At 38.2% G+C, this 12,468-nt stretch overlaps 1 protein-coding gene across 3 annotated transcripts in view; it reads right to left on the bottom strand.

Moving 5' to 3' along the window:
* Nucleotides 1-1,698: 1,698 nt before the first annotated feature.
* Nucleotides 1,699-12,468, bottom strand: part of S100pbp (S100P binding protein) — a 41,580-nt gene continuing 30,810 nt past the window's right edge. For 2 of the 3 annotated variants that reach the window (XM_076860810.2, XM_076860811.2), the window contains 2 exons: nt 6,773-6,833; nt 1,699-4,441 (listed from right to left, as the gene is read on the bottom strand). In XM_076860810.2, coding sequence (XP_076716925.1) covers nt 4,303-4,441; nt 6,773-6,833 — 200 coding nt within the window. In that variant the 3' untranslated portion in view covers nt 1,699-4,302. Of the gene's footprint in view, nt 4,442-6,772; nt 6,834-12,468 lie in introns of those variants that run through there. The other variant, XM_076860814.1, reaches the window with a different exon arrangement.

Here is a 12,468-nt window from a genome sequence, read left to right on the forward strand (position 1 = left end):
TAAAAAAATATTCCTAAGCATGCAAATGTGGCTTGAAGCTAAATTGAAGGAGGTCTTTGTATACAAATGGTTCCTTAGTGATAACATTCCAAGATTATCATTTGTACTGCATTCAAAATTACCCAAAGATCACATTCCACTTCCTTCTCAGTGGGTGCTGGGGAAGGCTAGATTATCTGTCTATGGCATGTTCCAGTTGTTATGAGAGCAGGTGGGAAGGAATGACAAGGCAGGAGTTTGTTCATTAAGGAATTCCAAAAGTGACCAGCTGACACTTCCTGGTGACAAGTGGAAATTTTTTCCTGACAGGTGCTCTAGCATACAAAGCAAGCATACCCTGGACTCAGCTTAGGAATAATTCTGTTCTCTCTTAGAAAAGAGGACAAAAACGGGAAAGAACACTATGAAAAACAGGGAATTCAGCTTCCTAGTTTTAGGTGGTTAGTTTTCCTTTCTGTGAAAGCTCAAAAGGGGTCTTGTTAGAGAATGAGTCCATTCCTAAGTCTTAGACAAGGTCCATTTCTCCTTTTTCCATAACCAATGAACTGAGGGTAAGGAGCACCACCATTTCAGAGAATTCATTCTATTCTCTGAAACCTTTGATGCCTACAGAGTAACACATTGCTAAAAAGGAAATAATTACCAAAGGATATCAACACCTGACAAGAACACAATGGGTATGTGTAGGTCCAGTACCTCAGACTGAGACAAAGAGTATCCAGTAGCTAAATACTTAACACATTCATATTAAGCCTCTTGCCTGGACTCTCTTGGTTTAGAATATATGCACTTACATAACTTACGGAACAGCAGACAAGTGAGCCTGTCCAAATATATTGCTCTCTATTTTCTAAGCATGAGTTGAGATTTTAAAAGCATTGGCTAATATAGGTGACCAGCTATTATTCCCTGATCTTTTATCTTTGCTCCTGGTGGTAAGTCTAAAATTCGGGATCTAAGGAAAACTCTCTCTCCCACATCTATCCACACTCATCCAACCTTTACCACAGGTTCTTAGAGCAGCAGTTTCTAGAAAAGTTGGGTTAAGAACACTCTTCAAGGGGCTAGGGTTGTGGCTCAGTGGTAGAGCGCTTGCCTGGCATGTGTGAGGCACTGGGTTTGATTCTTGGCACCACATATAAAAAGATAAATAAAGGTCCATCAATAACAAATATATATATATATATATATATATATATATATATATATATGAAGAACACTCATCAATTTTGTACTATTGATTCTGGTTTCTCACATCTTCAAAGGGAGACTGTCATGGAGTAGTATGGCTTCTTCATTAACCAGTGCCAGCTCTAGAAAAGCAGAGCTATACCAGCTAGCCACACAGTCATGGGAAATGAGCAAGGCATCCTGCCTGTCTGATGAGGGCTGAGCCATCTTCCCCTTCTGCAAAAACAGCAGCACAGTGATATTTCAGGCTCTCCCTATGTCAGGCTCCTGACATGCATCATACGTAGCTGCAAATCCCAATCATTTTCAACATTTCTTAACTGCTGGGACACCTTTCTCAACACTGTAATTTACCCTCAAGAGAAAAAGGAGCAAAGCACCCTCGCCTTCCCAGAACCATATTCTATTAAATGCCACCCCCTTCCCATATCCCACTAATCTACCTACGCAAAAAAGGAAAGCAAATAACCCTCCTCCAAAGCCCGCAACAGACGGCCACAGTACATATGCCACTGACAAGAACTTTTATTTCTTTTTAATGACATTAAACACAACTGCTACAGGGAAAAAACATGATACAGAGGAGGCACCAAAACTTCAGTTTCATAATTGATCCTGACAACAATGCAAGTAAATCAGGGCCTGTATTAGATGCAGAACTACAGGTTATTTCAGGCTCCTTACTTATAAGTAAACTATTTAAACAGCACATTTTTACTCTGCTTTGTCAAGACCCCCTGTGGTGATAATGTCATCGTGGATGAAGAAAGTTAGGTAGGCAGTTAAATGCACATAAAGATTACTCAAACTTAAAAATACAGCAGGAATTCCACCTGAAATACTAGACTTAGAGGCAACACCAAATACAAGAGATTTGTAGCTCTGAAAAGATTAAAACTTCAGATTCTACCCACTACCATCTTTAAGGCAAATATGCCAGATAATGAGTTTTCTTTGGCTTTTTTATATCTTAAAGAATACCATGTTAACCACTAGAGAACAACTCTCTCCTCCCCCAGTCCAAAAGATTTAATTAAGCTGCTAAAGCTTTGGAAAAACAGAATTATATGAGCTAAGAGGAAATGTGATTGTCACATTGTCTAGTTAACCTGTCACTCATTTAATTTGGCAAAGGCAATGCTCCTATTACACATTCAGTCGTAAACCCTCCAGTACCGGGACAGGAATATGAATCTTAAGAGTTCTGCCTAAGCAAAAATGCTGTCTTTTCACTCCTGGGTTGTCTGTGGGAACTAGACAGCTATAATGCTAGCTATTCCAGCTACATTTAATTTTAACTACACTTTGGTCTCAAAGGTGGGTTTGGCATGTCTCACTCCATTAGGCTAATTTAGGACATCCTGGAGAAGTGACCAGTTAAGTAAATGCCAATTATGCCAAGTGAAATACAGATTTAGACTACTGCCTTTAAATAAAATTTCTTCATTGCACTTTACTTCCAGAATCTAAAACAAACATCCAAGGAAAAGAGAGTCCTTGATTGGTTAAAAACAGTAAACACTTAGGGATATCTATCCAAATTTATTGGAGGCTTGAATGACTAGCCTTCTCCCAAGTCCATTTCTAAAGTGGGTAGAACGTTTAAGATGGGTTACTCACATACAAAGATGGGGCTGATAAAACAATGCAACCAGAGAGGCTACAGCAACTATGAACAACTTTCACAGAGCGAACAGCAGCAGCATGAATGCCAGACTGCAAAACTTCCTAAAATAATGTCTAGAGCTGTCTGTAAAGAGAGAATAGCAAATTTCTAAGATGTCCATTAAGACTGATGCACAAAGTCTGTCAGCTTTGGTTAGAACACCAAACCTTATAATCAGGTAATGCTTTAGTGCACACGCTCAATCACAATACCATTAGACCCACTTGAATAGTTATGTGAAGGTATACATCCAGGCCTGAAAAAAGAGGAGATGGTAACATTCAGGGTCTAAAGGCACCTGTTAACCAATAATGGAAACGAGTACCATTCCAAAGTATCTCTCACAGGAGGAAGGCTCCTTGGCTAGTACCCATAAAGTTAGGATTCAGCAGATGAAACTAAAGACCAACTGACATCTCAATGACACTGGGCAGCTCTTCAATAAAGAGAGCAAGGAGGCCGTTCAAAAGAGGCATATCCATGTCAAAAAGGATATATAAACACTGCTTTAAGAACCCTAGAGAACAGAGTGGTCACTGGGGGTGGGGGACAAAAAAAAAAAAAAAAGGAAAATCCTTGAAGGAGGACAGAAGACAGTCACAAGACCACAAGGTATTTAACAGAGGTTAGTCAGCAGTATTCTGTCAGAGTTAAGATGTATAAGATTTGTAAACACTATGTGCAAAAATAAGTTTAACAGAATGAAAAATCAAAAAATAATAATAAAAACTGGGCTGGGGCTGTAGCTCAGTGGTAGAGTGCTTGCCTAGCATGTGCAAAGCCCTGGGTTCTATCCCCGACACCCCAACATGGGAAGGAGAAGAGTAGCTAATAGGTACAGAAAGGAAAGGATTTACATTTTCAATTTATCCTTTCAACAGGATTTTTCTCCTATTCTATTCTATTTAGAATGTCCTGAATTGCCAACTTTAAAATACTGACAGGTATTCAGAGATTCAAATTTAAAAAGAGGGATTGTAAAAAGTGACATATATCCATTCACAAGTCATCAACAATAATTAACACTGGCACATAGCCTGGTAAAGAACCTATTCCTTACAGTAGATTAAAAGATTGACTTCTTTGGGGCACCAGAAGTAGACCTCACCTCTGCCTGTATACAGGTGGGTGTTTTATTGAGCCTGGGTATTTTAGCTTCATGTTGGCTTTCAGGAGGCAGCCACCTTCAACTTAAATAAAAAATTAAAAAAATATATATCACCTTAACACTGCTTAGACACAATACACAGACAGGCACACAAAATCAGGAGTGTCTTCATACAAAAAAAAAAAAAAAAAAAATTCAAGTCAGCAATAAGTATTTCCGAAAGGTGACAAGTTCTTTAAATAAAAATCTTGTGAAAAACAAATTCAAAATTTATGAAGCAATAAAACAGCAGAAGAAAATGAGATGCTGCTCTGGACAGGACCCTGGATAGGGACTTTCATTGCTGATGTGATGAGACAAATGGACTGTACAAGTCAGGGAGACGTTGGAACCGATGGTGGCTTCGTTTGTTCCTGTCAACCCACTGATTCAGACTGTATCTTTGCAGAGGTTTCTGTCGGAACCGGGCGTAATTTCTATCAAGAGAGAATAAAAACAGGAAGAATATTTTAGCTGAAATGGCTACATATAAAAAAAGCCAGCGCAACTATTTTAAGAATATTTTAACTTCATCAGAAATTAATTTTATATTTTGATTCTCATAATTTTAGAGATTTTACACTATTTTAGTTATATAAAAGCCACATCATAAGTACTATTTCCTTCCAACTTTCAAAGCCACCTAATTCCCACATAGGTATTGTGGTGGGATGTGCCACATACATAATGTTCCAAGGAAAACTAATATATAATAGTGTTTAAAAAATTTACTTCCTCCAGAAGTATTTCATTGCTTGCATCAGACCTGTACCTCCAACAGGATCTCACTGTCACATAGCTCAAGGTTGCAAGGTTGCTCAGGACACAGCAGTTAAAATTAGAATAAAATTCCCAGAGAAGGTAAGTCATAATGTGAGTTTTACATCACAAGTTTAGAGACTGAATAACTACAAGCACAGACTCAAAATTTCTTTCTTTCTTCTTCCAGGAGTGGAGACTGAATCCAGTGGCATTTTACCATTTAGCCCCATCCTCAGCCCTTTTAATTTTTATTTTGAGACAGGGACTTGTTAAATTGTTGAGGCTGGCCTCAAACTTGCAATCCTTTTGTCTCAGCCTCCAAAGGGAGACTGGAGCCACTACACCCAGTTCACAGTAAAGTTTTCTGAGAGTCTCCTTTAGCCATGTGCTGGGTGAGGATTCTAAGACTGAGATAATCTGACCCCAATCTCAACTCCAAAACTGTACTAATAACCACCTAGCAAATGATTTAAAAAGATGTAAATTCTTAACCCTTCTTTCCCCAACTTAATGACTTAGAATCCTTGGAGTCATGACCTAGACATCTGTACCTGATGTTTACCTGTCACTATATGCAAGTACTTGCTGAATTCTTTAAAAACCTCATTTCACTGAATGCTACTGAAATCCTCTGGGAAAGTATTCTCATTTAATTCCTGTACAAGTAAGGAAACTAAGCCTCATGTTAGGTTGTGCAAGGTTATATAGTACGGTAAAGAAAAGAGCTTGGATCTGAATTCACATCTGACTCCAAAATTTATTTAGTAACAAGTACACTGCATATATTTTTGGTGTTGTTGTTTTGCCCCAGCATATGCTAAGCAAGGCCCTGCACATGCTAAGCAAGCACTCTATCACTTGAGCTATACCTTGAGCCCAACACTGCCTTGATTTTTGAGAAAGGCTATGATTTTGACAACTATAGAGGAAACATGAGTATAAAGGCCCTGAAGGGAAAACATTTCTGATATTTAAAAACAAAAAGGAAGCAGTGTAATCAGAACAGAGTGAGCAATAGCAATAGTAGTAGGTGATGAGGTTGGAGAGCTTAGGCCAAAGCACACAGGCCTTTGGAGAGGACTGTGAGGATGGGAAGATAGAATATGAGAAGCATATTCTCAAGCAAAGCAGAGAATTTTATTCATACTCTCTGGCTACTGAGTTTGAGAACAAACAGTAGACAGGCAAGGGCAGAAGAAGGGAAATTTTATTTTATCTTATTTGGGTACCAGGGATTGAACTCAGGGACCTCTGAGCCACATCCCTAGCTCTATTTTGTATTTTATTAGAGACAGGGTCTCACTGAGTTGCTTATGCCTCACTAAATTGCTGAGGCTGGCTTTGAACTCAATGATCCTCCTGCCTCAGCCTCGGAGCCACTGGGATTACAGATGTGTGCTACTGCGCCCGGGTAAAAAGGGAAATATTTAGGATTCTTGCAATAATCCAGGTGAAATGGTCAGATTTTCGATATGTACATAGATATCAATAGGATTTGCTAATGGATTTAATATGGGAAGACAGGGTCTCACTGAGTTGCTTAGTGCCTCACAGTTCCTGAGGCTGCCTTTGAACTTGCAATCCTCCTGCCTCAGTCCCCCCATGCCACTGGGATTATAGGCATAAGGCATCATGCCCAACACAAAAGAGGAGTCAAAGATGATTTTAAGGTTTGTGAGTGACTGAAATCAATTTGTAAAGCTGCACTGCATCAAGAATCCAGATTTTGGAACTAGAAAGATCTTTTGACATCAATTAGTCCAACATCTACTGATGAATAAAGAAGTGAAGTGACTTCTTCAAAATCATACAGCTAGTTAAATATTGCTAAGCTAGTATTAGAACCCAGGTTCCCTGAAATTCAGTATAGTTCTTATTTCATTCTACTGCAAGGTTTCATTTTCCACCTCTGAAATTACAACCCCAACAATTACAACCCCAGCTCCCCACCACATTCCCCTTGCAGCCAAGTTTTACCCTTTTCTTCCCTCTAATTACCCACTCACCGCATGGTGAGATCCGAAGGATGCTGCCGATTCATCAAAGCATACAGCTCCCCCGAGGTACCTGTGATACAGAGGGATCATGGTTAGGAACTACTATGTCAGCCTAGGTCAAAGAAATTATTTTTAGGGAGAGAAAACAGGCACCGGTCCCAATATTATCTCCTTGTGATTATCATAAGCAGTTGGCACAAAAGCTACAAGCCAGAGTAGGGAGCTTGCTCTTAGATGATGATGATGATGCAGCAATGGCAGCCACTATTCATTCATTCAATACTTATTACCTCCTGCAATACATAAGGAATTGGTCCATAGGAATATGGCATGAACAAGACAATGTACCTGCCTTCAATGAAGTTTATACAGGAGACAGGTGATTCTAAAACAGTGTGATAAATAAAATGATAGAAGAAATATAGGCTGCTACTGAGACTGGGAAGTGGGGATAAGGGAAAGCCTATTCAAGGGAAGTAAACCGTAACAGGGATCTGAAGAATGTATAGAAATTAGTGAGGTATAGAGTAGGAGGTTGGGTATCAAAAGAAAGAGCTAATACAAGGTCCAGAGACAAAAAGATAGCAAAAAACATTCAAGAAACAAGAGGAGTTTAGAACAAATGGAGGTGGGTGCTCCTTGCTAACAAGAAAAATTGCTAGAGACAATTTCTCAAATACCTGGGAGTCTGGCAATGTACTAGGCACATTTACAAACTTATTATATTAAAATTAAAAATGTAAAAAAAAGTCTTACATAGAGATGTTATTAACATCATTTCAGAGATGGGAAGTTGTGGTTCAGGGAGATATATTGGCCATAAATGCTTACTCATTCAACTAGCTCCCGTGTGACATCGTGTTCTTGCCAATATGTGATAATGCTAGTTTTGCACTTAAGGGCTAAGACTTAGTATTTTATTTCTGCTTGTTGAGATTTTAGCCTAATTTCTCTAGACCAATGACTCTCAAATTTTAATGACTTATATCAAATTGGATGGATTTTAAGACAGATTGATGGTATATATCCATTTCTGATTATGTAGATTTGGGATGGGGCCTAAGGATACACATTCCTGAAATATTCTCAGAGTTGCTGATACTACTGGTCTGAGAACCCTACTCTGAAAACCACCATCCTAGCCAATGAAGACCTTCTTTCAACTAGTTTACATATTTCTCATTATCTTTGCTATTATTCTTTCAGGCACCAAGAGCAATTTAGGCTACAGACTATCTTCTCAAATTCTAGTAAAGATAAAATTTAACTTTTAGGATCAGTATATTTGAAATCTCAAGCAAAGCTCTGTAGAAAAAATATATACTTTTAAATTAGGCAGACTTGAGTTAAAAAATTCTTTTTTTTTTTGGTACGAGGGATTGAACTCAGGGGCACTTGACTTGACCACTGAGCCACATCATCCCCAGCCATATTTTGTATTTAGAGACAGGGTCTCACTGAGTTTCTTAGAACCTCACTTTTTGCTGAGGCTGGTTTTGAGCTATAGATCCTCCTGTCTCAGCCTCCAGAGCTACTGGGGATCACAGGTGTGCACCACTGCACCAGCTTGAGTTAAAATTCTAATCCAACCACTAACTAGCTTTGTGACCCTAAGCAAGTCATTTTACTTCTTCTTCTTTTATTTTTGGTGGTGCTAGGGATTGAACCAGGGCCTTGTGAATGCTAGGCAAGCACTCAACCAACGGAATTATAGCCCAGCACCATTTTACTTCTTTGAGCCTCACTTTACTCATTTACCAAAAGCAGATAATAATACTATTTAGTTTGAAGTTGAGTACTGAGAATACTGTACATAAAAGACCTAGCACAGCTGGGGATGTAGCTTAGTGGTAAAGAACTTGACTGGCTTGCCAACTATTGTTATGGAGTTAGAACCTCAGGCTTATGTTAACTTGCAGAGACTCTGCAAACCCTTTGATAATCATCTTCTATTTATAAGGAAAAATGTTTATAAAATTAAAAGTTTCTGTGCAGTAATGTAGTAAAACATTACATGGTACCTCACTAATATGTAAAATTTTATTTATTTATATGCAGTGCTAAGAATCGAACCCAGTGCCTCACACATGCTAGGCAAGTACACCCCCACTGAGCTATAACCCCAGATCCCAGTCCTGTAATTTTTATGTATCAGGTGGGCCTGATGGCATACACCTATAGTCCTCATGACTGGGGAGGCTGAGGTAGGAGGATCTCAAGTTGGAGGCCAGCTTATGTAACTTAGTAAAACCCTCTCTCAAAAAATTTTTTTTGTGTGTGCTTGGGGATTTGAACCCAGGGCCTCAAGCATGCTAGGCAAGCACTTTACCACTGAGCCATATCCCCAGCCTCCTTCTCTCAAAATTAAAAAAAAAGGAACTGGGGATGTAGCTCAGTGGTAGAGTGCTCCTGGTACAAGGAAAAAATAAATAAATAAAGTTTCTGTGGTGCTAAAAAAAAAAAAAAAAACATAATCAATGGTGAAAGATAATTTACAAAATGAAAAATATTGGGAAGAAAACATTTGGTTCAAGTTTAGTGTCCTTTCTATACAAAGATAAGTCTTCACTAAAAAAAGAGAGAATTAAGGGCTGGGGATATAGCTCAGTTGGTAGTTTGCCTTGCATGCACAAGGCCCAATACAATCCCCAGTACCACACACACACACACACACACACACACACACACACAAAAAAAAAAAAAAAGATTTAGGACATGAATAGACAATTCTCAAGTAATACAAATAATCAATAAACACACTGACAAAGACTATTTAACCTAAAAATGGAAAGAAAACATTACTCCTACTCCTTAAAGGAATATAAATCCAAAATGAGTTTTCCCTTTAAAAGAAGTGACAGATTAGGAAATGCCTTGCCAGAGCTCAGGGTAGTGGGGCATGCCTATAGTTTTACTAGGAAAACTGAGACAAGATCACTTGAGCCTGGGATTCCGGGCCAGCTTCAAAAACAGCAAGACTCTTTTCAAAAATTTTTAAATTTCCTTGCCTGCTGGATTTGTTGAGTTAAAACCCAAAGTCGCAATTCAAATTGCCTTTCTTATACCCTACTCTCACATTGCTAGAACCCCACTCTAATCTTCCAAAAAGGACATTTCAGTGGGAATGGGAAAAAAATCAGTTTTGTAAAAATTTCAAGTCATTTTTCCTGTCAAAGCACCACCAAATGAGGGCTGGCAACAGAAATTCTGTGTCCATCAAAATGAAAACATAGATTATTTGTAGACCATGTCCTTCAGCTCACTCATCTCTAACATCTGGATTCTACAAGACTGCCCAGGCAGTGGAGACAAGGTATACTATAAACTTGCTATAAAGAAACAAATTCTTATTCAACAATGAAAAGACTAGCCCATTTGGCCACAGGAGTCTGCTATTTAAATATTCAACTGCTAGGAGTCAATGTCAAGCAATAGCAATTTATACCTATTTACCACATATCAGGCATTCTCCTGTGTGCTTTACATATTTTTTTCATTAACTTTTTTTTTTTTTCCCAACAATCTTGTTTCCCCATCTCACAAACAAAACTGTTAAAAATTATAAATAGAGGGCTTGGGCTGGGGCTCAGTGATAGAGTGCCCGCCTCACATGCGTGAGGCATTGGGTTCAATCCCCAGCACCACAAAAACATACAAACAAATAGACAATAGGCAGAGAAAAAGTTAAGCAATATTTTCTAGATCGAACAGCTAAAAGCAGAGCCAGAATTTCAATACTATATTAACATGGGGGTTGAGTTTCCTTAAAATGTTTTCTGGGTCTAACGTTTCACAGTAAAGACTAGAAAGTAAGAATCATATTACAGAGCTGGGATTGTGGCTCAATGATAGAGAACTTGCCTGGCATGTGTGAAGCACTGGGTTTAAGTTTCAGCACCACATAAAAATAAATAAATAAATAAAATAAAGGTCCATTGACACCTTAAAAAAAATCATATTGCAATGTCTCTTGTACATCCCTTTGGTATCTAACTCAGCACTGAGTAAATAAGGTTCAACAATTACATCCCAAGACATAATTAATTATCATAATGTTAATACAATAAGAAATGTTAGTTTTGCCAGGTGTGGTGGCACACACCTGTAAGCCCAGTGACTAGGGAGGCTGAGGCAGGAGGACTGTAAGTTCAAAGCCAGCCTCAGCAATTTAACAAGGCCCTAAAAGCAACTTAACAAGACCTAGTCTCAAATTAAAAAGGATTGGATGTGGTTCTGTGGCTAAGCACCCCTGGTACCGAAGAAAGAAAAAGAAACTGGGGATGTAATTCAGTGGTTAGTGAAGTACCCCTGGGTTCAATTCCCAATTTAAAACAAACAAAAAAAAGAAATGTTAGGGTTTTTTTTTTTTTTTTTTCATTTGCACTAAGAGCTTACTGTTAAGACTATAGTAACCCTTATATTAATAAGACATAATGATCTAGAGATGATGGGCTAATATATTAAGTACTTCTTATATGTCAGGCTCTGCTAAATGCTTTACAGATATTCTATTACTGAATTCTAACAACCATAGTGTTTTTTTAAAAATATTTTTTAGTTCTAGGTGGACACAAAATCTTTGTTTTGTTTTTATGTGGTGCTGAGAATCGAACCCAGTGCCTCGGCGAGTGCACTACCACTTGAGCCACATCCCCCCATAGTGATTTTTAAAAATAAAATTTTTTTGTTGTTGTTATTTTAGTTGTAGTTGGACACAATACCTTTATTTTATTTATTTATTTTTATGTGGTGCTGAGGATTGAACCCATAGAGCAAGCGCTTTACTGCTGGGGCACAACCCCACCCCCATCCATGGTGGGTTTTTTTTTGTTTTGTTTTTTTAATTTTTTTCCTATTCATGAGTAAACCATAAAGTTTAGAAAACATACTCATCTATCACTAGGAAATGGTAAAGCCAGAATTCAAACCCAGGTAGGGGTGAAAATTCAAAAGCCTCATTTAAGCTCATAGCTTCAACCTCCTCTTCCTCCAAATTTAGAGATGCTAACAAGAATGGGAACATTTAAATTTTCTCTTCACAGTCTCTTAACAGATGGGCTTTCTTGGACCAACAATCAGTATCATGTGTTTATTTTAAGTTGCATCTAAAAGGTACTGAAAACTGTCCTTTGTTTTGTGCCTAAGAATAAAAATTAAGATGACTACCCCCAACATTTTAGGAATGAGATCAGTAATTCATACAAGTCTTAATCTATAATTATAAAGTTGACTGGTTTAAGGGAAAAGTCAATTTAATAATTGTTCTTAATAAATTAAAAAGTGAATTACTGTATCATAAGGAGAGGAGAATGGATAATCCTGAGTGTCTGCTATTACAAATGTGACAAGTTTTTTAGGCTGGCCTACTTTGTACCACAACTCCCGTCAGTGAAGTGTGGTACATGATCAAAGAACAGAGTATCTCTCAACTGCTAATGACTAGAAGGTGGCCTGGCACAATAGGTCATTAAATGAATCAGACACTCTCCTTTGGAATGTCAGCTTTAGTAAAGAGGATGAAAGAGCAAGAGAGAAAGAATAGCACCCAGGATTCTAGGAGAGGAGTCCCTACAGATAGCTAATAGAGCAGCAGAGGCTCTGTCCATAGAGACAAATTAGGGAAAACATGAATAGAAAAGAGAGTCACCCATTTCTAAGGGGACAAGGACTTTGGCTCTATGGTTGATTCCTTTCACTATGAGGCC

Source organism: Callospermophilus lateralis, chromosome 7, assembly GCF_048772815.1.
Source record: "Callospermophilus lateralis isolate mCalLat2 chromosome 7, mCalLat2.hap1, whole genome shotgun sequence".
Taxonomy (NCBI): domain Eukaryota; kingdom Metazoa; phylum Chordata; class Mammalia; order Rodentia; family Sciuridae; genus Callospermophilus; species Callospermophilus lateralis.